Source organism: Ovis aries, chromosome 2 (assembly GCF_016772045.2).
Source record: "Ovis aries strain OAR_USU_Benz2616 breed Rambouillet chromosome 2, ARS-UI_Ramb_v3.0, whole genome shotgun sequence".
Classification (NCBI taxonomy): Eukaryota; Metazoa; Chordata; class Mammalia; order Artiodactyla; family Bovidae; genus Ovis; species Ovis aries.
Window position 1 is genome coordinate 200,391,088 of NC_056055.1, and position 27,917 is coordinate 200,419,004.

The window sequence follows — 27,917 nt, forward strand, 5'->3', positions numbered from 1 at the left end:
ACTTCTGAGCATAAAATTGAACTCTCTAAATAGCTTCTTTCTTCATTTGGGATGATATGATGATGCAGGTCTTCATGACTCAGTCTGAAGTATCTTTTCCAGATAATCATTGGACTGAGATAGCTTCGTCTCAACCGTTCTTTCCATATGTCTTTTCTGCATGCTGTCCTTCAGAAGAGAGTTCTGTTTGATTATTAGCATAATATTAAAATCTTACAGTGAAAGTCTTTCCTGTTCTTTTTGTCTTCCAGAAAGAGATTCTACAATGTCACTTGCACAGCCATCTTATTGTCCTAAATAGTTTTCCATTTTGGAAGGATTTGTTTATGAGAATTATGAAGGTTTCTTAGAAAGAGATAAGAATTTATACTACTCACACATAAAACAATGTATGATGAAGTGGAATTCATTTAAAATTTTGGACTCTACCCAAAATGATTTGATTTTTTAAGTGCAAAAAGAATTTTATTGAGAGGTGGTCACACCTACAAAACTGAATTAGTAAGAACCTGAGAGTAACATTTTAGTGAGTTTCCCAATTATTTATTTTTCTGACTTGCCCTGTCTTTTTTAAGGAAATAAATTCCATTATCTTTACATTTTTAGTAGTTTGATTAAAAAATCAGTTTTATCAGATTGGAGAAGTGTCAAATAGAGATACATGAGTATACTGAAATATAATTAGTAAACATTTTATTATAAAGGAAAAGTTATAGAGTATAGATCCCTAGAGTTTACAAATAAAACAGTTCAGAAGTAGCTGACTTATTACTTGTTCATGAATTTCATCACTTACTAGTTGAATGCCATGTGTCAAATAGATTTTGAATAAATGATTACTTCATCAACGAGCACTTTTATTACTTGATACATATCCATACTTTCCTTAGAGAGACTTTCAGTTTATAATTTAAAGCTTTACATTGTATATCATAAAAAACTGAGTCTCTTTTATAGATTAATGTTCAGTAGATATGACTAATCTTTTTTCCACTTAACTTTTTGGTTTTCTGTCACTGCTTAAGCTTTGCTCCTTCTGTTTTTATCTTGATAACATTTTAATTGTCTTTGGGAAGAGCAGAGGCTTAAACTTCTCACCTTACCTCTCCTTGAGTACTTGCGTCTCCAAATTTTAGGCTCTCAATCTCTGGGAAATTTTGCTACATAAGGGAAATTGCATGAATGTCGCTAGTATGCTTTCTAATAGAGCACATTTGAAGTCTTTGCTCATTGTTCGGAGACAGGAAAAGAAGGGACACAGGATGATGGGTGAATGGGAAGAGAAGCATGAGAAGAGGCATCATCTGTGAAAGACTGAGTGACAGAAGGAATGGGGTCACCCTCAGCGGAATGACCATAGATCCTTCAAATCTTTCTCTGCGATCTTGTGTGCTGAGGGAGTCCAACCAGGCTCTATTGGCAGCCATAGTTATTGTGCCCCTGGGTGCTGCTCTGAGGTTATATAGAGAAAGAACATATCCAGGGTCCTCCATGTTGTCCGTCGAGAAATTCTCTAATGGTGTTCTGTCAGCTGCTGGCTGTGTTTGTAATAGAGGCTTGAGAAAGGCGAGGTTTCCTCCTGAGCCAACTCATTCAGAAAAGAACAGCTATTTATGAAGTCTAGAAAGAGACCTCCACTGATAACAACGCATTAATAATGCACTATTCTTCATACTGATATTACCATCAATTATTAAGAAGTATAAAGTGGGCAAGAGTACAGACTCGAACCAGATCCTTTCTAGCTGTGTCGTCTTGGGAAAATTTCCTTTTCTCTCTAGGCTTCTGAATCAGTTGGAATATACCAGATTGTATGATGATAACAAAAATGAAAATCTCAGTGGCTTAAAAAACAGTAGCTTATTTCTTGCTCACACTGTTTGTCCACCAGAGTCAGCAAGGGTCACGTAGAAACTCGGGCTAATGGAGGGGGGGAGGTTCTACCTCAACTAATCCATCTGTAATTTTAGAGGTAGGAAAGCACAAATCGGTTTTAAAATTTTCTGCCGAGTAGTTTAAATGTTTACATGTCCCTTCTGTTTAAATTTGACTGGCCAAAGAAAGTCAGATGGTCATATCTGACTTCAGGGAGTTATATATATATACACTTCCTTGAGGAAGGGGGGTGGAAATTGGTGAATATAATCTACCAGTGACAGGTTCCTCAGCCATATTTACCTCATAGGGTCATGATGAGGACTAAATGAATTAATGTATATATAAAGCAATATCTGATATATAAAAATGCTATCTAAGTTTGAAAACATTCAGTGCTTACAGTGAGCAGTTAAGTGATTGTCATAAAATATATTAAGTAATTTTAAAGGTCACTCTGTAAAGTTATTATTATTACACTCCTTTTTACAGTAGGAGAAGTGAGACTTGAGAGATTAAGTAACCTTCCTTTGGACATATAGGTAGTGAGTGATGGAGTAGGGATCTAATTCCAAAGTGCATGCTGTCAGCCCATTATGCTAGGCTGCCAGACAATATATAGCCCCATAATATTGATGGGTTGTATAAACTGAATACTTTATGTATATCAGATATTTTACTAAGAGCTTTATTATTTTCTTCCAAGAGAATGAGTGTCCTATTCAGCTGACATGAATATTCTAGACACCTTGACAATGTATTCATGCTATTCAGAGTGGTACGTTGAGATAGTGTGGCTTGGCACCACCAGTTCTCCTTGTTCTGACATTCCATTCACCAAACAACTCTGTTCTTAACTTGGCTTCCCAAGTATACTTTTCTAGTGGAGATGGAATAAGTTGATTCAGTGACATAACTAGTCCCATCTGCCTGGCTGTCTCTGTGTATATGAGTCAGTTAACTTCCTTTTTTTCTTTTTTTTAAATCAGTCCATATCTGATGAGCTTGGTCAGCATGAATCAGCAACCCAGGGCCTGGCCACTGCTGAGTGATTGGATGCAGCTGAGCCCCTGGACAGATACCATTGAGATTAAGAAAACAAAACAAAATTAACAACAAAAATGAAGCTGGACCCTAGACCCACCCTGAAAATCCAGCCAGCGCCCTGTTTCTCTTTACTGTTCATGGGCTTTTAGTTTAGCCATTGCCATCTCCGCATCCTGAGACAGAGGGAGCTTAAGAGCCATGCCTCCAGCAGAAACTATGCAGAGACCATACTCCCATTCATATTTCTTCCTTCCTCCACAGCTTCCGTTCTGCCTTTCACATCCTCTTTCTTTTATCATGTGAGCTGTTATATCAGAAATTCTGGAATATTTTCCCTTTGAATAATAAACCTGAGTTGATTTAGAAATGAGGTAAAGTCCCTATAGGTAAATTCCTCAGGCTTCACTAAGAGGAAGGGAGCCTTCTGTGAGGCAAAGTTGAGGAGCCTCTGAGTCATCGATTTGGAGAAGCAAGGTTCCAGGGGTTTAAGCAAAGCTTTATTTTTTTTATTTTTATTTTTATTTTTTTAAGCAAAGCTTTAAATTGTTACATGTAAGAAAAATACTTTCCAGGAATACATACAAAATAACAAACTCCTGGGCTGTGAATTCCTGTCTGTGTTATCTTAGAATTATCTAAGAGTTTAACATATAGAAAGTTGGACTATGAATCTAGAAATCTGTAACTAATTAATATAATTTAAAAAATTATTTTATCTTCTCTGGGGCTAGATTTCCTCAATTAAAAATAGGATCAGACTTTATGATAGCTGGAATCCTTACAGGTCTTTACGTTTTTTGATTATATGTTATTTTCAATTTTTTTCTGTGACTTAATTACATTATGTTACTTAAATACATAGATCCCTTTGTCACTAAACTTATCAATAGCATATATCTCTCTGTTATGTCTTACTCCCCCCACCTTTTGTTAAAACCTGTGACACTATAAACCCAAATTATACTCAGTTTCTATCCTTACTTCCCACAGTCTCCCATTGTGATCCCTCCTACTGTTACCCAACTCAGGTTTGGCTGCTTGTTGCTCAAAAGCCAATAATTTGAGAGGTAAGTGTCAGTGAAAAGGAAAGGTGCTTTAATCAGAAAAGCCAGCATTCTGGGGAGAAGGTGGGCCCATGTCCTGAGACCAAAGATTCCTGCGGGCCATGGCAGTTTTTAAAGGCAAAAATGGATGGGAGAAGAATCTCAGTGAATCTTTGAAACTGGAGGTTAGGTCATTATTCTCCATTGTGTGCAGACTGACTGACTCTTCAAATGTTATCTTGGCTGAGTGATCTGCCTGCAGGCTTGCTTAACAGGACTACTAGGGGTTGAGAGCTAACCACTCTTTAACTACTTAATTCTTCATTCTTTTTATCTACGGAAAGGGTCAACAGGTTAGGCAGGGGATGTTATGCATTCAGGAAAGCATAAGTCAGGAGCTGGTTTCAATTGCTTAATGATTTCATTCCTATAATTAGCTGCTATTACAGTTAGAAGGGAAAAGAAATGGGCAAACAGGAAAGGGGCAAAAGAGCTGCTTTTTAACTCCCCACACTCAAACATCATTTCATTTCTGTGGGATTGGGGTGAAGGTCCAGCTACTGTAACTTCTTTGACATAGGATGATGTATTCTCCAAATGAAAGATGTCAACGTGGGTTTGAGCATCTCTTTGCTGACAGTTTGTTTGCCTGCTTACATATACAGGTGAAACAAGCTACGATTTTTTTGATGCCCACGAAGATATAGGTTATTATGAGCAATAATGTTAATTCTATTCTCTTGAGGCTAGTTCTTGGAATTGTGCTAGCCATAGACTCAGCATTGCTCCAGATGGAGCAGCTTATGTCATGCCCTCTGGTGGATGTTACAGTATCTGTAAAACAACTCAGGAATATGCATTAGACACCAAGTCCATGACTCCATTATCCTAATCACTAACTGCTCAAACCTGCCATTTTGTGACTCTGGGAGCCTGGGAGACTTCAGCTTTTCTACCACCAAGAGGCAGGGGACATAGTGGGGCTTCTGTGCTTGGTGGTGGTGGGGAGCCTGCAGGGTTCTACTTGTTTCCACAATTGCTATTGTCTCCTTTCCTGACCACTTTTCCAAATAAGATGGTCTCTACTTACCATCTTGCTAGGAATTTTTTTTCTGTTTTTTTTTTTTTTTTAAATTGTGGTAAAATACATAAAACATAAAATTTGCCATCTTAACCATTTTAAGTTCATGGTACTAAATATATTAATAATGTTGTACAACCGTCGCCACCATCCATCTTCAGAGCTCTCCTCATCTTGTAAAGCTGACACTCTGTCCTCATTAAACTATAACTCCCCATTCGCCCCACCCCTAGCCCCTGGAATCCACCATTTTACTATCTGTCTGTATGATTTTTGACTATTTAAAGTATATAAGTTCAATAGTGTAGTACTTGCCTTTTTGTGACTGTCTCATTTCACTTAGTGTAATGTCTTGACTGTTCATCATATATGTCAGAATTCCCTTCCTTTTTAAGGCTGAATAATATTACTTTGTACACATATTTTGCTTCTTCATTCATCTGTTGACAAGCACTTGGACACTTTTACATTTTAGCTTTTGTAAGTAATGCTGCTATGAATGTAGATGTACAAATATCTCCTTGAGGCCCTGATTGCTGAAGAATTGATGCTTTTGAACTGTGGTGTTGGAGAAGACTCTTGAGAGTCCCTGGGACTGCAAGGAGATCCAACCAGTCCAACCTAAAGGAGATCAGTCCTGGGTGTTCATTGGAAGGACTGATGTTGAAGCTGAAATTCCAGTACTTTGGCCACCTGATAAGAAGAGCTGACTCATTTGAAAAGACCCTGATGCTGGGAAAGATTGAGGGCAGGAGGAGAAGGGGCCGACAGAGGATGAGGATGGTTGGATGACATCACTGACTCGATGGACATGGGTTTGGGTGGACTCCGGGAGTTGGTGATGGACAGGGAGACCTGCCGTGCTGAGGTTCATGGGGTTGCAAGGAGTCGGACATGACTGAGTGACTGAACTGAACTATGATACTTACAGATATATACCCAGAAGTGAAGTTGTTGGAACATGTGGTAATTCTATGTTGAATTTTTTTGAGGAAACACCATACTGTTTTTCACATCAGTGGTCCCATTTTATGTTCCTATGAACAGTGCACAAGAGTTTCAATTTCTCCACATTCTCACCAACAATTATTTTCTGGTTTTTTGATAGTGGCCACCCTAAAGGGTATGAGGTGGTATCTCACTGTAGTTTAGATCTGCATTTCTCTCATGATTAGCAATGTTAAACATCTTTTCAAGTGCTTACTGGCCATTTGTATATCTTCTTCAGAGAAATGTCTATTCAAGTTCTTTGCCCATTTTTGAATTGGGTTATTTGGGGGTTTTGTTGTTGAATTTTATAATTTCTCCATATATTCTGGATATTAATCCATATATCCCAGATATATGATTGGCAAATATTTTATCTTGTTCTGTGGTTTGCCTTTTTACTCTAGTGATACTGTCTTTTGGTGCACAAAGTTTAAAGTTTTCATGAAGCTTAATTTGTCTATTTTTTTCTTTTGTTGCCTGTGCCTTTGGTGTCTTATATAAGAAACTGTCACTAAATCCAGTGTCGTGAAGTTTTGCCCTATGTTATCGTGTATGAAGTTTTAGATCTTTGGTCTATTTTGAGTCAATTGTTATATATTTTATTAGGTAAGGATCCAACTTCCTTCTTTCACTTGTAGATATCCAGTTTTCTCGGCACCATTTGTTGAAAAGACTGTTCTTTCCCCATCGAATGGTCTAGGAACCCTTGTCAAAAATCATTTGACCATATTTATATAACAGTTTGTTTCTGGGTTATCTGTTTTACTAATACTCCATTCAGCTTGATGTATCTAAGTGTATGCCGGTATCACACTTTTTTGATTACTGTAGCTGCTGCAGCTGCTAAGTCGCTTCAGTCGTGTCCGACCCTGTGCGACCCCATAGACGGCAGCCCACCAAGCTCCCCCATCCCTGGGATTCTCTAGGCAAGAACACTGGAATGGGTGGCCATTTCCTTCTCCAATGCATGAAAGTGAAAAGTGAAAGTGAGGTCGCTCAGTCATGTCCGACTCTTAGCGACCCCATGGACTGCAGCCTGCCAGGCTCCTCCGTCCATGGGGTTTTCCAGGCAAGAGTACTGGAGTGGGGGATTACTGTAGCTATGTAAGTTTAAAATCATGAAGTATGCATCTTCCAGCTTTGTTCTTCTGTTTCCAAGATTGTTTTGGCTATTCAGGGTCTCTTGGGATTCCAAGTGAATTTTAGGATGGGTTTTTCTATTTCTGCAAAAATATCATGGGGATTCTGATAGGGTTTGCACTGGATATATAAATTGCTTTTGGTAATATTGGTGTTACTGCCTTCCTGTTGTAAATTTTTGCAAACAGAGTGATCTTTTATTCTTTCTTTTGTTCTTCAAGGCCTCCCAGAAGTGAAATACTCAAAAAACTGTATAGAAGTTCTGATAATTAAATTCAGTTTATAATGCACAAAAGTTCTTCTACTCTAGAAATACAGATTATAGTCTGTTAAACTCTGTAGATTAAGTGCTCTATAGTAAAAAGAAAATTGTACAGAGTGGACCACATAAGTAGTCACTGCTTAAGACATTGTCATCTGTTCACCTACCTAGCCAGCTATCTACTAAAAGACTTACCTACCAACCTAAAGAATTTCCTATATTTTTAGGTTAAGTGTGTCTTATAGCTAGTGGACAGAGTGTTGCTTGTTGATCTAGTATATATCTTCTCTAGGTTACATTTATTTTAAAATGTATTTTCATTCTTGACCTATTAAATGTTTTAAAAATAATATTTGAATTTTGGTGAGCAATTATGATACTTGTCGTGCCAGAAATGTTTGGTAACTGAAATTGGGAAAAGCAAAACAGTGATGATACCAAAATTGAGGATGTGATCCTAGTGGTAGCCGGTTTAGTCTCGCTCAATCTAGCAAGCCTAGACTCACCTGTAATATCAGCCAGCTGCCTTACATTGAATGTCATTTATCACCAGGAAGAAGGTGGCAAGTGAGAGAGAATAGATGTTAAGAATTAGAAAAACAACTCTGATCTCATGTGTCAGTACCATTCATTATCTTTGCATACAAAAGGAAATATTATTAGGCCTTATGAAGTAAAGAGTATACATTTAGAAGGCATAGCATCCATTCCAGAGTTTTATAAGCTGTTTGATGTATTTATACTCAGACTAGGTGTTTGAAAGGGTACTCCTAAACATATTTTTAGAACTTTGTTATTGGTTTGACTTAGTATAGAATAAATATTGCTCCATCTCAAGAAGTTGATTTAACTTATTTGCACTTTAATATTTATAAATAAGAAGGTGTACAACATAAGAGAGGTCTCTAAACCACACATTAGCGAATAATAATTTTTTTTTTGCAAAACCACATTCATCCATTCAGTAAATACTTATAAGCCCCAAGTTGGGTTCTAGGCTCCATGCCTAAGAATGTACTGGTGAATATAAACGTGGTCTCATGGGGCTGACACTCTAGTGGGAGAGGTAGTTACTAATAATCACACACTGTATTAAATTTGTCTCTGTGATGAGTGCTGTGAAAGAGAAGTATGAGAATGTTCAGTGGGATTTGATCTAATGAGAGGTCAGGAAAGTCTTCCTTAAGGAGGTACCAGTTGATCAGAGAGCAAATATTGTAGCCTTTTATGGATTTCAAAACCCTGCCTTGTATCTTGATACTTGAGTATGGTTGCCAAAACAATCTGAAAATAATGCTGAAAAGAAAACAAATCAAAATAAAGATGTGCTAGACATCCTCATCTTGGTCTGGGGAGTTCTAAAATGTCTGCCTTGCTCATTTAATTACCACCATTAGCATTATAGATAATTTGTCATTATATTGGATCCAGTCATGAGTCATATTGCTAATTACATGTGAATTTAATAATCTGTCTTCTAAAAAATAATCTGTAGCCACATTCTCTGTCCATATGCATCCATAAAATTCATTTGACAGCTTGTAGTTGTAGAGAAGGATGCTAAAAGTTTTGCTTTGGAGTGATTTCTGTGATTTAAAGCTGAAAAAATGCAGAGAGAGAATTATAGGATATACAATATGAACTGTATTAGTGTTAGAAAAAGTAAATTCTTTTTCTATAATAATTAATGCATGTATAAAAATAAAAATGTCACAAATCTAAAGTGTTATTCCAAATAGACCTCGTCCAACAACATAGGATGGTTCAGATGGAATGTTAATGCTTCTTAGCAATAAGCAGGCTGGTTACATGGCATCCAGGTTTCCGCCTAGGATGGCTGCATCCCAGCTGTGCTGCCCAGGAGTTTAGAAGAGATAAAAGCCAGGCTGTTGACATGATGATGGAAGCATAGACTACTTTACTTTATCTTCAGTAGAACTAGGTACATTTGCTTTTTCAGATGAAAATGGCATTTTATAATGGTCTTGAGTAATTCAAAAGGGGCAGAGTCTAAATGAATAGACACATGATAGACTAGAGGACCTGGCTGTAACTTGTGAGGTTATGGAAGGTCTTGCTTTTCTTGCAAGAAAACTTTCTTTAGAGAAAATATGTTTCTACACAGAGTCTTAGTCTAAGGTAAGTTTAATGCCCTTACTCTGTTAACTATTTTCTTCAATGATATGTGGAAACAAAATATTGATAGCAAAAGTGTTTTGTTCTAATTTCTTATATCCTTTTTAGGTTTCTCAGACACAGGCTCCTCTTCTTTCCTTGTTCTCTAGGGAGAAAATGGGATCTATCTATCTATCTAACTTTCTTATTCTTAACACAAATCAGAGCAACATGAGCTCACTACTCTGAATGTACATGTAAGTGTGGTGTGTACACTGTCACATAAAAACAAACCCATATTTAGGTAAAGTAAGATTTTATTCAAAAGAGTTATTGCATTGTAGAAAGGGAACCATTGCAATAAATAAGGAGAATGACCCTTTCATAAAATCTGTTACCTTCTTACAGATCAAGTAGAAACAATTTTTCTTTTACTAGAAGAATCTTTTACTAGAAGGCTAGAAGAGCCAGGTATGGGGAGCAGGTGTCTGGGTTGTATGATACTGAGAGGCCATTAAGGGGCTGAATGCTGGCTCAGGCTGGGGAGTGGTCAGAGTTCAGGTCTTGAAGGAAGAAGAGAAGCTTAAGTTTGGCTGAGTCAACAGTCCAGCTAATCATTTCTGAAAGGTAACTTGGAGTGTCTCTGTCCAGAATCGGTTAACAAGGAGGGCACCTGTGAGTCTTATCTAGGTCATATGGTGAAGGGTGGCTCTTGACTGTGAGCTGTTTCCTGGAATGCAAAAAGCTGGGTTTCCTAAACATCCCTGTCTTCCAGGAGCACAGGGCTTAGGTAAAGTTTAACATTGTTAACATACACACATACATATATAAATATGAATGCAAGCAATGTTATATATGTGTGCGCATATATATATGTGTATACGTGTGTGTATACATATGTAAATATAATTGTTTAAAGAACATTTTAAGTTAAGAATAATAAAATTAGATGTTACTCTTTTAAAACCATATTGAAAAGATCATAATTTTCCTCAATCCGGAAGTGTTTATCTTCCAATTTAGTTAGAGTTCTCTTATTTTAAGTCGATCCATTGTGCTCAAATACACAGTGTCTATGAGATTACATACTCATGGTAACAGACCAGGGTTGGAGGTGGGAGGATTTTTTTCTCCTTTATTTCCTGCTTCTTGTAGGATGTTTTAGAGTTGTTAATCACTCCCCATATATCAGTGATACTTCAAGCATCTGTAATAAGAGAAAGTACCTATTCACTAATGCAGAATAAGTAGGAACTGAATTTCCCATTTAAAGAAAAATCTATGGCTTTATGAGAAGATTAATTATAGATATTTTGAAAAAGAAATCTCTTTGGATTTTTAAAAGTAAGTTTCATTTATTTAGGTTCATAAAAAATTTACACACAACTATTCAGAAAAGTATTGGAATAAGAAAGAAACATCATCATTATCGTCATTATGACCATCGTATTAATGTTTTGAAAGAAGGTAATTTCAGAAGGGAAAAGACTCCCTGTCACAGAACTGTGACTTAGCATTGAGTCTTAAACTTTTGAATTATCATATGATTTTATGGAAAGGTTATCAAATTATTAGGTAGAAGCCATTTGCTTTCAGAGACAAAGAAAAATGTAGGTTTCTTTCTAGCTAAAGAGAATCATTCAGTCTGCTACAAAATAGACTAACCCCTTCTGATTTGGTTTGTAAATCTGCCAGAAGGAAGCTATGTGTTCTAAAAATAGCCAAACTCTTTGAGTGTTTATTTAAAAGATAGTATTCTCAATGGAGTCTTGAGTCAATGGATTCAGAGATGGAAAGTTCTTAAATTACTTCACAATATATTCCAGGATAAAAAGATGGTTCTTTACACTTCTTAAAAATATTGAAGGAGACAGGCTTGTTTGTTTATTATGGATTTGATATCAACTGAGAAACCAATATCCAAGAGTGCTAATATATGAAGCTGGCATGTAAATACTTATGTATGAAAGATGTGTTTAATAGTAGCTACACCTTAATATTAAATCTGAATAAATGAGACTAATGATTCTTAACAATGTATACTGTGTATCCTCTGAGTCAGTTCATGAAGTCTTTTCATGTAATCTGAAACCAGAGAGGGAAAAAAACCAGCAACTTCCTTCCTCTTCTATCTATAATACATTTTTGTCTGGGAGAGGAAGAATAGCATGGAAAGAAACAATTATGTGTATATATACTGTGTACTTCTTGTGGGTATGCATGTGTGTTATAATATGGCCCTCTGAGTACTTTCTTAGCTACTAAATTACAGTTATATCACCCAGATTGAATCATTTCTGTCACCCTTCACTTAACAACCACTGCCTTATGGATTGTTGAGTTGTCTCAGAAGCAGTTTGTTCTTGAACTTCCTCTCTGGTCAGAGGGAAAGGGAGCAAATAGTAAAGTGGTTACCCCTGTTTCTACTCCTTAAATAACTGCTCGTGGGAAGGTCATTTCCTTTAGCTCCTTTGTCAAGGATACCCAGGAAGACTTTTCACAGAGACCCTGAACTATAGCTGGCCTTGATAATTAATCACATGAGATTTTATGAATTACATTGAAGTTAAATATCAGTGCAACCAAAATTAGCTTCCTGGCGCTCTTTTTATTTTATTTTATTTTTTCTTTTCCTGGCGCTCTTGATTAGACATTTCTACACCAGTGTAATTTCCTTTTTGCAACCTGAAGTTTAAAAATCTGATCGTTGAATGGGTCAGAGCTGCTATGCAGTAATATTACCCTGTAAATTGTGTACTACACAGCTCTAGGGGACGCCATTCCCTTGGAGTCTATGTGAATGGTGCCCTCTGGATCTGTCATATAGCTACCTTGAAATGGTCAATCTAATCATTTTTCTGTTTTCCATAAAGTTTTCCTTTATTGAAAACATAAAGCAAAGCCTTCTGTTTTTCATAAAGTTTTAGGGGAGTGTCTATTCTTATTACTTATATTAATTTTAATTATTGCCTACCACAGTGATTTTTCCTACTAAGATTTACATTTAGGAGAAGTAATTTCAAAGTGTCCATGTGCAATATGTGTCTTTTTATGAACCTGCCACTTCTTATCTGTCTATTGAAGTGCATTAGAGAAGCTCAGTAATCTAGAGTATTGTATACATCAGATGAAGAAATTTCATTTGTAGCTTAGCTAGATCTTAGCTTTAATTGGTTTTGACAATCCAACTTGGCTGGTTCCATTTGCAACTCCAGATGACAGAAACAAGAGGCACTGGAAAAATAATATCCGATTCTCTTTTCAAGTCTATTATGAGCTTGTGAGAGAACATTTAATTAATATTTTTTAATCTTTAGGAAAAAAATGTTCTAAATTCATTTAAGAGGATTGAAAAACAACTGTTTTTTTAAATAGCCCAATTAAACTTGAGTAGGAGGAATGTGTTTTGATGTTTGTCTGTCAGCCATAGGAAAGAATTCCAAGTTCTTGGCTGGATAGAAGGTGCTGTGTGATGGGGCCTCTGCATCTCTCTGCACCTCCACTTCAGGCTTCAACTTTCCCATAGTTTTGTGGTTCCTGGGCTTATCGGCAGTTTCAGGACTCTGTGGCTTCACACTTGCTGTTCCAGCCCATTGTAGCATTGTTTCTGTCCTCAGTCACCTGACCAGCTCCTCCTCCTCGCTCAGTCCAGCTCAGGGTCAACTATTACTTTTCTAGGGCAGCTTTCCCTGCTCTTTGCTCTCCATGCCCCCATTCTTTGATTTCCATCAAAACCTCATAATCTTCCTGTTACTGCTATATTTGTAGCTTGTATATGATTTCACTCCTGTATTGCAAGGATTTGTTCCCATGTCTTTTCTCGTACGAGGTTGCACTCCTTCAGGGTTGGGGCTGTGCCTCACCACGGTGCTGAGTTTTAGCTGAGAACACAGAGGATTCCAGAAGCTAAGCAGCTTGTTCAAGAGAATATAACTGACTTGGAAGCAGCAGAGCTCAACATGGACCTCTATCTGTGTGACTCCAAAGCTTGTTCTTCACATCCACGGTCATGGTGTCCAAGGTGACCACTCAGTGCCTCTGTGCCTGTTGGGGTGACAGGTGTTTCTGCAGTTCTTGGCAGCTCCATTCCTTCATGGGGCTGGTATTTTATTCTCTTCCTTCCTCCTCCTACCACTGGAAGGTGTCATTTTCCCTGGCCTATTCCTCCCCAGGCTCATCTTTTCTAACCAGGGCATTCTGTCTTCACAGAACACAGGCTCAGAGCAGTGGGCATTAGATTGATAATCTGGCTTTAGCTTTTCCTTTCCGGAAGCTCACGGTCCACTTTTATTTTTCTCATCCTCCAGATACTTGTCTTCTATCTGTTCGGCAACTAGTGACTATTCTCAGGTTGTATGTAGAGTTGCACAGTTTTCCAGATCATTCTTTCAGCTCCTTTCAGCCATTTTCCTCAGTTCATGCCCTGTAAATGCAGTGTGCACACACATACAAAATAGTCTAAGTATACAATATAGACACTTTTTGGTGGCCCTATTCTACATTTTACAACTAGTTCCTGCATTCAATTTTTTGTTATATCAATAGAAGCAGCAGATGGTATGAGCTCAAGATATGTTTGTTGAATGGAATTATTTGAATATAAACCCCAAATGATATTAAAAGTTGCCCTAGTGCAATAAGACTTTAGTCACTGTTGCCTGTAGTTGCTCATAAGAGGATTAAAAAAGATACTTTAATTATCTTTGAATTTTTTTTGTCTTTTTCCAGCATGGTTCAGATACCATTAACAATCCAAGTGACTGAACTTTAGAATTCTTTATATGATCGTTTTTAAAATCTGGGTAACTTATCTTTTGAGTTCCTTCTTCCCTTTGTGAATCATCACCATCTTCATCACTGTCACTCTTTAAGTATTTATCAAGAGTTCATCATATACCTAGTGCTATAAATATATGAAAATGCCTTGAGAGTTTGCTCTCCTTCCTGGATTTACTTACACCTCAAATAGGCAGACCTTCTCCCACTGGTCTTTGTTATTCCTGTGGAAAAGTCCTCTAATCTTGAGATCATCATTGTTTTTATTCAACAACTTAGAGGTTTATTGGAAAACAGCTCTTGTGTACACCAGAAAGAAATGGGACATTTTCAGGAATACTCACTGTAAAACTGGAATCAACCGTATGACTGGCTGAAATTGATGAATTTGATTCTCTTAGAAATATTTTTTTTAATACAAAATGCACTTTAGCAACAACAACAAATAATAATAATAATAGTTAATGGTTATAAAATGATTATTCTCTGCTAGACAGTGTTCCAAGTGCTTCATATTTATTAAACCATTCAATTCCAAAACAACCAGATGATGTAGGTACTACTAATATTTATGACTTACACATGAGGAAACTAAGAAGTTAGGTGGTGGCTAGGTCAACTAGCTAATGAGTGGCAGAGCCAGAATTGAAATCCAAGCTGTCTGGACCCAGAATTCTTATCTGTCTATGACAAGACTGTTCCACTGGTTACTTGTCTGTTTCACATATAACACATGAAAAAACATATCGACAATGGTAAAGCCATACTTTATAATAATAATTAAACCCTAAACTAACAAATCTATAATTGCAGAGGGAGTCTTCAGATGAGCAGAGAAAGGCTCTTTGTTCAAAGTACAATAGGCAAACTATCCCCCCAATTTTTTAAACATGGGTTTCCAGTGTGATTGGATGTATATAAGAAGTCAGCTTGAGTCACAGAATGCATATGTTGAAGTCTTAATGCGCATAACCTCAGAATGTGACCTTATTTGGAGATAGTGCCTTTAAAGAGGTAGCTAAGTTAACATGAAAAGTCATTGGGAAGGGGTGTCCCTAATCCCATATGATTGGCATCCTTATAGGAAGGTGATATTAAACATAGACACCCAGAAGAAAGACCAGGTGAGGACCCAGGGAGAGGTGGCCATCAATAAGCCAAGGAAAGAGGCCTCAGAAGAAACCAACCCTGTTCACACATTGGTATCTGACTTCTAGCCTCCAGAACTGTGAGAAAATAAATTTCTGTTGTTTAATCCAGCCACCCAGTCTGTGTTTCTTTTCTTTTTCTTTTTAATTTTTTAAATACTTAATTTAATTTATTTATTTGGCTGCACTGGACATTAGTTGTGGCTTGTGAACTCTTAATTGCAACATGTGGAATCTAGTTCTCCCACTAGGGACTGAACCTGGGCCTCCCACACTGGGAGTGTGGAGTTTAGCCACTAGACCACCAGGGAAGTCCCTGGTCTGTGTTTCTTTGTTTTGGTAGCCCTAGGTAACTAATACAGTAGTTGTCTTTATCAGTTTGGGCTGCTATTACAAGAATACTATAGACTGGGTCGCTTAAACAGCAGATTTTTATTTCTCATGGTTCTGGAGGCTGGGAAGTCTGAGACAAGTGTCAGCAGGTCTATTTCTGGCGAGAACCCTCCTCCTGGTTTCCTCACACGGTGGAGAGAGAGAGAGTTTAAATTTCTTATTCAGTTGCTAAGTTTTGTCTGACTCTTCACCCTTTTATAAGGGCACCAGTCCCGTCATAGGGACTAATTACTTCATCCAAACCTATTTGCCTCCCGAAGTTTCATCTCCAAATACCATCATATTGGGGATTAAGGCTTCAACAGATGAAAGTCCATAGCAATAACCCAGGAAGAAAAAGATTGTAAAATTTAAGTTTTCTAATATAAAACTCAGTAGGAAAAAACATGTCACAATTTTCTATTGATCATTGGCCCAAACTATAATTTACTTAGAATGCATTTTACTGTGATGTGGGGTGTGTGTAGTCACATGACTTGTTCTGGATATGGGTAGGTAGGACAGTCTTCTTAGTGGTGATTAGACGAATTCCACTGGTTCATGTCTCCCACCAAATACATAAATATATCTGTTATTATTCCATTGGCTCCTGCCTCCCTGGAGAGGTGGAGAGATAATAGGTATATACAGGGCTTCCATGGTTGCTCAGATGGTAAAGAATCTGCCTGCAAAGTGGGAGACCTGGGTTTGATCCCTGGGTTGGGAAGATCCTCTGGAGGAGGGCATGGCAACCTACTCCAGTATTTTTGCCTGGAGAATCCCCGTGGACAGAGGAGCCTGGTGAGCTACAGTCCATGGGGTTGCCACGAGTTGGACACAACTGAGCGACTAAGCACAGCACAGGTATTAATGTATCACTGATAAACCTATTACTGCCGGCAAAGTTCCATCTAGTCAAAGCTGTGGTTTTTCCAGTAGTCATGTATGGATGTGAAAGTTGGACCATAAAGAAAGCTGAGGGCCAAAGAATTGATGCTTTTGAACTGTGGTGTTGGAGAACACTCTTGAGAGTCCCTTGGATTGCAAGGAGATCAAACCAGTTAATCCTAAAGGAAATCAGTTCTGAATATTCATTGGAAGGACTGATGCTGAAGCTGAAGCTCTAATACTTTGGCCACCTGATGTGAAGAACTGACTCACTGGAAAAGACCCTGATGCTGGGAAAGATTTAAGGCAGGAGGAGAAGGGGCTGACAGAGGATGAGATGGTTGGATTGTATCACCTACTCAATGGACATGAGTTTGAGCAAGTTCCAGAAGTTTGTGATGGACAGGGAAGCCTGGTGTGCTGCAGTCCATGGGACTGCAAAGAGCTGGACATGACTGAGCACCTGAACTGAACTGAACTGATCACCTATTATCACTCCACCTGACCTTGAAATTGCTATTGGTATCACAGTCATCCTCTAGAAAATTCTTGTTAAAAAGGGCCTGAGTAAAAGGGAGGGGACAATATATTTGTTATGAAAGGATGGGCTAGTTTTTGGGTGAACTGATTATTCCTTGCTAGAATTAAAAAGTTGAAAATGAGATTTTGTGGGAGGTAGATGTCAACAGTCCTGGGAAATACTAAGTTGAGATGAATGTGTAGTCAATGGCACCCAACCTATTCCTTCACTTGACAAATATTTCGGAGGCTTGCTTTGAGCACGGCTCTGTTCTGCTTGCTGAGGATACAGCTGTGCGCATGACATAGGCAGCCACTGCACTCAGAAAGTGTGCGTTCTCATCGTTGATGCAAATGCTAAAAAGTGCAAGCTATGAAAGTGAAAGTCGCTCAGTCGTGTCCATGGAATTCTCCAGGCCAGAATACTGGAGTAGGTAGCCTTTGCCTTCTCCAGGGGTTCTTCCAAACCCAGATCTCCCACATCGCGAGCGGATTCTTTACCAGCTGAACCACAAGGGAAGCCCGTGCAAGCCATAGGTGGTTATTTAATTCTAACTGTGGCCAGTCCTATGTCAGGAAAGAGGCTGGAGAGAGTGAAAAATAATTTTACTTAATTCATTGTATTGCTGAAGGTTGGCATCATCTTTTAGTCCATGTTGTCCAGTGTGAAAAACACTAGCCACAGATATCTATTGAAGTGAAAATAAAGAAAAGTATGTATTGCATCTTCATGGCACTAATCACATTTCAGTTGCTCAGTAGCCACATGTGCTTTGTAACTGCTATATTGGACAGTAGAGATATAGAATATTTCCATCATTGCAGAAAGGTTCTTTAGCAAACATTGTCTGGGCTACAGAGTTATACCAGAATTACAAAGTAAAGTAAGAGTGTCCTTCACTGTTAATTCCTTAGAGAACAGAAGATATCTGTATCTATTTCTTCACATATATATGGACAAGAGATATCCATCTGGAACAAAATAGCCCACTTTTGGCTGCAGGGCAAGGTACAAATCTCAGGTTAATCTGGTCTTCAAAATGAGGAATGGAGCTTGGTTTTAAACTAGAGATAGATTTCCTTTTCCTTTAGTATTATGAATGTTGAGGTTTAGCATTCTTAGAGTTTTCATCTTTATATTTATGAGCAATTTGTCTGTAGTAACTACAGGCTTTTGATATTTTGTCCTTTTTATTTTAAAAAACCTGACTATATAATATAAACCTTCTGTGGTTTATAGAGATGAGAAATGTTGGAAACTATTCCTTTAAAATAATCTAGCAGCGCTTGGACCCTCCGCAGCTGGGAGAACTAATGTCAACTTCACTGCAGCCAAGCTCCACTTTTCCAAGTACAAGGGAAAAAGGAAGAGACTGAAATGTGGGTAGAGAAGGAAATCCGCTGTGATGGTTCAGTACCCTTGAAGTTGACATTAAAATAAAGGGGAAGACTTTATTAAAAACTATGCAACCTGAAACTGAGGATTAAAAAAAGTAATATGTCATGGTGGGGGATACGCTTCTGTTGCCGCTCCTAAAGGTCACCCTTTCAAGGGAGCCGAGCCAGCTGCCAGGACCCATTGATTTCTCTCAGTGCTGAAACATCGTCTGGCAGGTGTTAGCCTGGCTGCTCCAACACGTAAATATGGAAAGTTAAAGGACAAGGAAGAATGGCTCAGGGGATAGCGCTAGGATATGGCTAGAATGTGTTGGTGTTTGCTCTGAATAGATATGACGTACATTTTTACATAAGCAGAACAATGAACATGCCTCTATGAAATAAACAAATATTTTCCGTAGATGACTGCAGCTTCTCAAGTCTCCAGGGTAACAAAGTTTTAAAGCGCTGTCTAGGTATATACAGTTCCTTTAATTTGTCTCTGATGAGGTTATTTTGCCTTGTTAAGTAGGTCATTTTCCTTAATAGCTGTAACACTACTTTTATTTTTCTTGTATTCATCTTCACTTTCCCCTGTACTCCAGCCATGAACAACCCTCTGCAATTCTCCAAATATCCTATGGTTGTTCCTGCTTCCTGAGGGTGATTTTACTCAGAGGCTAAACTTTATGATTTTTTTCAAGTTACTCAGAAAACGAGGAAAGAGGAGTAAAGGAGGAACACGATGTGTTGTCCCCAGGGACAGTCATGGGGATTTTCCAAGGTGCCATGTGGAGGGAGCCATCCCTATCTTGGTGCTTCTCTCATTTCCATTTGGGTTCCAAATCTGAGGTGCTAACATTCATGCTGCACTATTAACAAGTTAAAAATGATAAACTGTTTCCTAAAAAGATGGGCAACTGAGGAAAACTGGTTTTAGCTAGTATGCTGTGTGTATGTGTGTGTGGTGGTGTGTTCTTAACCCCTGTGTACACTGGTAGTTGTAAAACTAGCATTTGCCCTCCCCTCTCCCGTGTTATTTCTAGTGTTGGTGTTTCAGGCACGGCAGGATGGGAGAAGGGCAAAGAGGAACGTCCATGGGGTTGTTGTTCAGTTACTAAGTCTTGTCTGACTCTGTGACGCCATGAACTGCAGCATGCCAGGCTTCCCTGTCCTTTACTATCTCCCAGAGTTTGCTCAAACTCATGTCCATTGAGCCAGTGATACCATCCAACCATCTCATCCTCTGTTGCCCCCTTCTCCTCTTGCCCTCATTTTTTCCTGAGCATCAGAGTCTTTTCCAATGAGTCAGCTCTTCTAATCAGGTGGCCAAACTATTGGAGCTTCAGCATCAGTCCTTCCAACGAGTATTCTGGGTTGGTTTCCTTTAGGATCGGCTGGTTTGATCTCCTTCAACCCACATCATAAATGCATAATGATAATATGTCCTGAATGCTAAATCATGCTAATAACTCCTTTCAAGAAGAGGAAGAATCTTTATGTCTTAGAGCCATCAACAAATTATTTAAACTTGAGAGTTTTACATCATATTAGGTTAAGTTATGCATGTTAAAATTCTACAAACAGCAAGTATGAAGTTACTGCCTTATACATGAAAGAGACATTGATATTTTAACCTATTTATTGTTATGTGAAACAAATTTATTGAACATTTTACAATTAATTTTTTCCCCTTTCACCAAATTGAAAAACATGATAGCTTTTTTTTTTTTGCTTTGAAGAGCCATGACTGTTATGACATTGTAAGTTCTCAGAATTTATTTGAGGTCACTCTTACATACTTAGAATGATTTGAGGTCCAAATCTACATGGAAGCAGAGGAATTAACCAAATGGTGTTAGAAGGTCGTTTCTAACCGTTGGAACAGACTTTGTGGACAGACAGAAGCTTCCTACCTAAGCCCCAAACAGGGGAGCCACCTGGTGGACAATGTGAGAACACTTCATTTTTCAGGAGTAGTCGAATGCCTAGGCCATATGCAATCCCTACTTTTTAAGATTTAGGTAGAATATTGATATATTTAAATTAGTATGCTTTACATGTTAAATTTCTGAGTAACGTTCTCACTTCATACAAATAACAGGCTCTGAAATAAGGACAAGAAACATTAGGATACTATGAAAATCAAATGAGAACAATCAATCAATCCAAGAAGTAGAGGCTTTTAGGTATTCCGTTTCACGTTTTGTCTTTGTTCTCTCACAGTTCTTTGTTCAGTTTGACTGTGTTTATGCATAGAAAATGGATTTTATACATACTTTCAGCTCCCCTCTGGCTCCTTGACTTCCTCTCTCTCTCCGCCTACACTGCCAAACTTCTCAACAAGGTTGTTAATACTTGCTGCATGCACTTCCTTACCTCCCACGCACTCCTTAGTCCGCTTTAATCTGTCTTCTCCCCCTGACACTCCATTAAAGTGTTCTCACCAGTCACCAGTCACCTCCTTGTCACGAGATCTCGTGGATGTGTGTCAGCTTTTATCTCCCTTCACTACTTGGGAACTTTCTAAGGGCTGATCACTCCCTCCTTCTTGCATCACTGCTTTCTTTGATTTAGGGGCTATCCTCTGGACATTCCTGGCCTTCCGCTTACATCTCTGGCTTTTCATCTCAGGAATTTTGCAGGTTACCTTTCCTCTACTCTTCTATTTCTTAGGGTTCTAGGCTAGGCTCTCTTACTCCATCCTCTCTGTCTGGGTCATACTGTCCATGCAAATGGTTTCTATTGCCCCCTCTATGCTATTGAATCCAAAGTGTATATCTTTGGTCCAAGTGTCTCTTCCTACCCTTAGATGACCGGCACTCCCCACCCATCCCTCCCAACTACCTATCAGGTATTGCACTCTGGAGGTCTCTCAGCCATGGAGAGGTCAGCTCAAACTGTGCTCATCTCCACCCACATCTCCTGCCTGCCCTCCATGACACCTCTGCTATTGCTACTTGAATGAGTGAATAACAAATCTCAGAAAGCCAAATAAAAGTCCTGGGGTAATCCTTGATCCTTTCCCCAAACCTCCACTTCTAAGCAGTTACCAAGCCTCACTGCTCAGCCTCCTAAATGTCTCCCTAAGAGGTCTCCATTCCCATAGCTGTTGCCTTAGTTATTTATCACACTGGTTAGTGAAGAACCTTTCCTTCCCCATCTACCCTTGCCCCGCTCCAGAACACAACACCTGGGAGACCTTTCTAAAGGTCTAGTCATGGCCATTCTGCCTTCTTAAAGCCCCACCATGGTTTTCCATGGCTCCTCCTGCAAACTTCTTACCCTCCTCCGTGGAGCTCTTTGTGACCTCCTCTGTTCCAGCTTTGCCTCTTATCACCTTCCTCTTCTGAGCACCAGCCCAGCCACACTGAACTTTCCCCTTGGAGGTACCAGTTACACTGTCCTGCTGAGCAGTTATAAGGCCATCCCTCTGCTGTCATTACTGAGCCCTGGGAGCCTTTGTTCACACACTTGCATTAGGCACTTCACCTGCGCCCCAGCTGTGAGCTCAGGTGCCAAGTCTTCAGGAGACGTTTTCTGATGCAGCAACTTCACTCCCCGCCCCCTGCCGCCATCAAGGTTAGGATCTTTGTCACGTGTTTTCCACAGTCCTCTGTTCTTTCCCTAACAGACCACTTTTACTGCTTCCTTCCTTCCCACGACAATCTCTCTTATTTAAAATAATGAGGTAATGAATTTTAACAGCGATTTTGAATTGAGCCCTAATTAGTAAATGATAGACACTGGGTATATAAGGTGAACTCAGAACATCTCATCCCATTCAATGTTTAATAGAGAAGGAACCGGCCCCTGACAGGAGTGAATGATATTCCCAAGGTCACACAGCTGATTCACAATGTGTTGATTGTCTTTGCACTGCATTCATCAGCTATAATCCCTGTCCTTTCTTTTTGGCTGATTCTGGTTTTCTCTACAAGAAGCTTAAGAAAGCCTTAGCTTGGGCAGAAGTGTGCTTTTAACTTTGTTTCAGTAGTTTTTTTTTTTTTTTTTGGCTTGAGTTACAGGGAACCAGAGACTCATTCAGGCTTTTTCAGGTGAGACTGTGACAATGTGGGCAACTCATCTCCTGGGAAGAAGGGGAGCCACAGAATGGGCAGCCTCACCGAACCATGGCTAGAAGATCATGACAATGCAAGCAAGCTCTAGGGCATTGTGTTATCTTTTCCTCTCTTAAGAATAAGAATTGAGTAATTTTCACTCTAGTTCTGTGGCCTTAGGTTCAGCTCTCTCCTCTCTTTCTATCCTCTATTTTCTAGCACCTCTTTTTGTGAGCAACTAACTAAGGCTCACAAAAGTCATACCTTTGACTATATAACAAAGGTACATATAGTCAAAGTTATGGTTTTTCCAGTAGTCACGTATGGATGTGAGAGTTGGACAGTAAAGAAGGCTGAGTGTCAAAGAATTGATGCTTTGGAACTGTGGTGTTGGAAAAGACTCTTGAGAGTTCCTTGGACTGCAAGGAGATCAAAACAAGTCAATCCTAAAGGAAGTCAGTCCAGAATATTCATTGAAAGGACTGATGCTGAAGTTGAAGCTCCAATACTTTGGTCATCTGATGCAAAAAGCCAACTCGTTGGAAAAGACCCTGATGCTGGGAAAGACTGAAGGCAGGAAGAGAAGGGGAAGACAGAGGATGAGAGGGTTGGATGGCATCACTGACTCAAAGGACTTGAGTTTGAGCAAGCTTTGGGTGATGGTGAAGGACGATGAGGCCTGGTGTGCTGCAGTCCTTGGGGTCACACGACTCAGTGAATGAACAACAACAACAGCTTTTCCAGTTTTCCAAGGCTTTTCCAGTTTTCCAGGCTCAATTTCTGAGAGAGTTCATCTAATTGGTTTGACTAATTATTGTCACTGCTGCTTGGAGTCAGGCCAGTTCATCAGTCACTGATCCCCTGTTGATGGGCCACTCTTGGCCCAGTGTGATGCTTGGTTTAACCAGTCATGGCTGGGAGGTGGGCTTTTTCTTTTTCCAGTCTTTTTCTAAATTTATTTTTAATTGAAGGATAATTACAATATTGTGTTGGTTTCTGCCATACATCAACATGGATCAGTCATAGGTATACATATGTCTCCTCCCTCTTAAGCCTCCCTTCTACCTCCCACCCCATCACAACCCTCTAGGTTGTCACAGAGCCCCAGTGTGAGTTCCCTGAGTTATACAGCAAATTGCCACTGGCCATCTATTTTACATATCTTAGTGTATATGTTTCCATGCTACTCTTGGGAGATGGGTTTTAAAGCACAGAGCAAAGCCATCCAGCTCAAGGTCAGCCTGGCGCTGTTTTTTTAGAAGGAGCCTGTGGTCTTGGACAAGGTCATGCAAGGCTTGTCAATTGGAGTTCTGGATCTCTAATTTGGGGATAATTTAAAGTTCCTCTAAAAATGTGGAGGAATTTTTTGGTTTGTATAGCTAAGGCCTAAAAATATACCAGCTACTGAAATATTGAAATTGAAGTTTTTGATAGTTTGATTTTTAGAGTCATCTATTCTGGGAAGAAATCTGAGGCTTGCCTAGGGAGAACAGCATGACATTCACAAAACTGAATGGGCTTAGTGAATGTACAGTGAACTTTTCCAGGCGTCTGTATTTATAAAGTTGATTTAAAAATAAGAATACAAGAGTGAAGGTATTTGACATTCAGAAGAAATGTTTTGACAAGTGTATGTGATGATTTAGTGGTGCATATTCTGGGGAGTGGACAGGAGTGAAGCTGTGGAGATAAATGTATGTCTTTAAGGAAGTGGTACTTATTGCTGTGAACTTGCCTGTTAAGTTTCCCCAGGCACTCTCCTGTCAGTCATGCTTTTCCTCTAACTCACATAGCTGGATCATTATTTTCAAAGATGCTAGGAATGCGAAACTTGAATGGATTCTGGATTTTTTTAAACATCTGTAAAAGATGTTTTGGTATATTTGAGCAAATTTAAATGCACTGCTTTCAAATTAAATGACTGAATGAATGCCAACTTTATTGGGGGCTATGATAGTATTGTGGTTACATAGAATCCTTATTTTCATGATATGCCTACTGAGGTATACAGGATGAAGTATACACAGATAGATGGATAGCAATAGATAAGTTGATTACGCCTACATGACATAATATGGACAACTGGGAAATTTAGATGCTATTATTTTAACTTTCGAGTAGCATGATTTTTGAAATAAACATTAAAAAGCATGAAGAAAATGTGTTGCTAATAGTTTGGTATTGTGGATGGCTTGAGTTTGAGATCTGAAACTTGAGAAAGTCTCAGATGAGCAAACGCAGGTCTTGACATTTTCTTGGAGTAACAGTAATCTGGTCTTTTAATCAAATGTGCTACTGGATTTGGGCCACCAACAGTGAATACCTCATTAATGACTAAATCTCTAAACAGTCGTGGGGGGAGCTGAGTTGGCTGCAGCTCTTTTTAACTGTTAATAAAAGGTAGCCCAATTCATTTAATAAAGAAATGGGTGGAGAGTACAATGTGGTTGACCTTTGACAGTGTCGTGCTGATAGCTCTTTGGCCTCTGTAACCAACACTGAACCTAGGAGTCATGCCCATGTGAATAGGTGCCCATAGAGCCACTGGATAGGCCAGTTTGGCCCACGCCATGATGCACTCAGCCTTTGTGAAAGCATTATGGTTTGGCAGAGAATAAAGAATACATGTCCTTGGTAGAGGGCAGGTCTAGACTAGATGTAGTACATCTGTCACTGCGCTGCAGAGGATGCTGTTCACACAGACAACAGTGTGAAAGGTGCCCCTGGAGTGGCGCAATGCAGGGCCAGATGTCACCAGAAGCCACTTGCTTACTGAACGTCTCAGCACTGTGACCGCTAAGCAGTTGAAACCATTTTGTGATCTGACGTTCACTCTTTTGTTAATGTATCTACACTTTTATTCTGGCATTTTTGAGATTTATCTTTTGAGTGAATAAAAAAGCCAATACTTTAAGCAATGCTATCAGTAATTTCTTAAACTAAAACCTTACCAAGTGAACTCCAGAATGAATTTTTAAAAATATCCTTCTAATATTAGTAACTACCTTTCTAGGCCTTGTCTGTTCTGAGGTTTGAGGCATCCTAGATCTTTCAGGCCATTGTAGAATATCTTTTTAAAATGAAAATTGCATGAATTGGCAAAACAGGGGTTTTTATATTAAGAGAAGCTCGCTCTGTGTTTGGCTTGTAGCACTCAAGATAGTCATTCATTGTACAAGGAAAGTTAATTTGAGATATTATGATATATTTTTTGTGATGATGACCATCTATTACTAAAGTTTCATTTAAAGTACAATTAATAGCCTTTGTCACTCTTTTGTCATTTCTAAGTAGAGCTGTTGACAAAAGGCAGATGATCACAATAATGGGAAGCAAAGAGCGGGGAAATCAACAGGCAGTGGCTTCTTATTGTTTTATTGAATGGTTCTTTGTCAAAATGCCTGCAAGAGAATTCTCAGAATATCAGTATCACTTCACAAACATAAATTCATAAAGCTTTCTGCAGTGGAATCATATTTTTAAGGTTTAGCTCGGGGTTTTCTATTATTCAGCTCACTGGTGTTGAAGCAATTTTGTTGACATTTTCTGTAAGTGGATTAGGCTCACAGTCATTTGCCCAAAGCAGACAGATGGCTTCTTAAACAGAGTACCCTTGCAGAAATCTATCTTCTGGTATCTTCAGAAATATAACAGGTCTGTCACAAAAGATAATGCTTGTCATTAATTTTTTTTTGGTGACAGATGATTTCAGTTCATTTTAAATTTCTCATCTGGCTTAAATGAAACAGCTGTTTTTTTTTTTTTTTTTCTTTCAGTAGTGAGCAGCGCTTCCACGTTTTACACTGAATAATATTGTAACTTCTAAACTAAAAAAAAATAAACTTTCAGAGGGGGGAGGATTATAGGGTCTGGAATTCTCCAAGGTAAGTTCCCACATGAATGCAATTGTTACTCTTTTTATTTTAAACATTATGAGATTTTTCATGGGGCTAATGGGTGATCAGTCCTGAATTTTATTCTCAATAATGGTTTATCCCCCCTGACTTTACCAACTTGCTTTTATTAAGCTTCAAATTACTTTATGTTTCCTTACATTTTAGAAAGTAAAATACAGTAGACATCTATAACATCTATAGATGTTTATAATGGTACTGATAGTGAAACATTGCATTTACTGAAAGCTTTAAAATTTCAGTTTATAGACTAATAGTAATAGCTAACATACTTTAGAGTTTACCATGTATGCCAGGCATTTTTCTAAACAATTCACATGTATTATCTCTCTTAATCTTGCTTTTAAACTGGAGATGGGTACAATTATCATAGTCATTTTATAGATGAGGAAACTGAAGCATCAAATGACCTTGCTAATACTTGGTGGATTTTCATTCAAGGAGTCTAACAGGTGGCACAGTGTTCTTTAAAATGAAAACCAATCATCTTCTCCACACTTTCTCTACTCATGAATCTTCTATCATTGCTTGTGTATTGCAAATTTCTGAAAATTTGGCTCAGATTAAAATTATTGTATTATTCCAAACTCTGTACCCATATTGAAGGAAAAGGTCAGATATCAAAGTATGAGCACCAATGTAGTATTTATGCTAAGGACATTCACAAGTTTCTCTCAAAGGACTTTTTATTCTTTTTTTAAATCAAAAAAGTCTTAAGCTGTTTTCTCCTTCTCTACATTTCTAAAATCTATTAGATGACATGTGCAGCATAGCATGTAATGTACCTAAATACAAAGAAAAATAATGCAGTGAAGAAAAACCATCTGTTGTCCTGGGAAGCAGACATTATTAGTTATCTCCCTCACGCTTGTTTTTGTGCAAACCTGGGCAATATATTTATTTAGCTATCTTGAGTCCATTTCTTCATCTGTGTAGTTATGAAAACGTTATAGCTATCCTTCAAAAATTTTAAATAATGACTAAGAACTCTTACTTGGTGGAACAAAATGACGCTGTCACTAAATTAAACTTTATTGAGTGTTTTCCACTTTCAATGATTTTTTCCCAGTTTAAATTTCAAGGAAACAAATTCTAAGTAATGAAATATAAGGAGAAATGGGATGTGTCAGACGATTTTGGTGCTGTGTCATAGACGCAGTATACTTCTAGACCAATCTCCCATGCTATCTGTATCTGTAAGACTGTAGGAGGATTAAAGATTCAAGGTGAGCATCAAAAGGTCCTCACATCATATTTCACTGATTATAAGATGCCAGGAAAGAAATGAAGATGCCTCTCCATCTTTCAA

At 38.5% G+C, this 27,917-nt stretch overlaps 1 protein-coding gene across 3 annotated transcripts in view; it reads left to right on the forward strand.

The window, feature by feature from the left end:
* The window catches only part of PLCL1 (phospholipase C like 1 (inactive)), a 373,074-nt gene that overhangs the window by 323,909 nt on the left and 21,248 nt on the right, over positions 1–27,917 (forward strand). Inside the window, exon 6 of one of the 3 annotated variants that reach the window (XM_060410159.1) lies at positions 252–26,536. The exons of the other annotated variants lie outside the window; for them this stretch is intronic. Coding sequence (XP_060266142.1) covers positions 252–350 — 99 coding nt within the window. The 3' untranslated portion in view covers positions 351–26,536. Of the gene's footprint in view, positions 1–251; positions 26,537–27,917 lie in introns of those variants that run through there. 3 annotated transcript variants of the gene reach the window in all.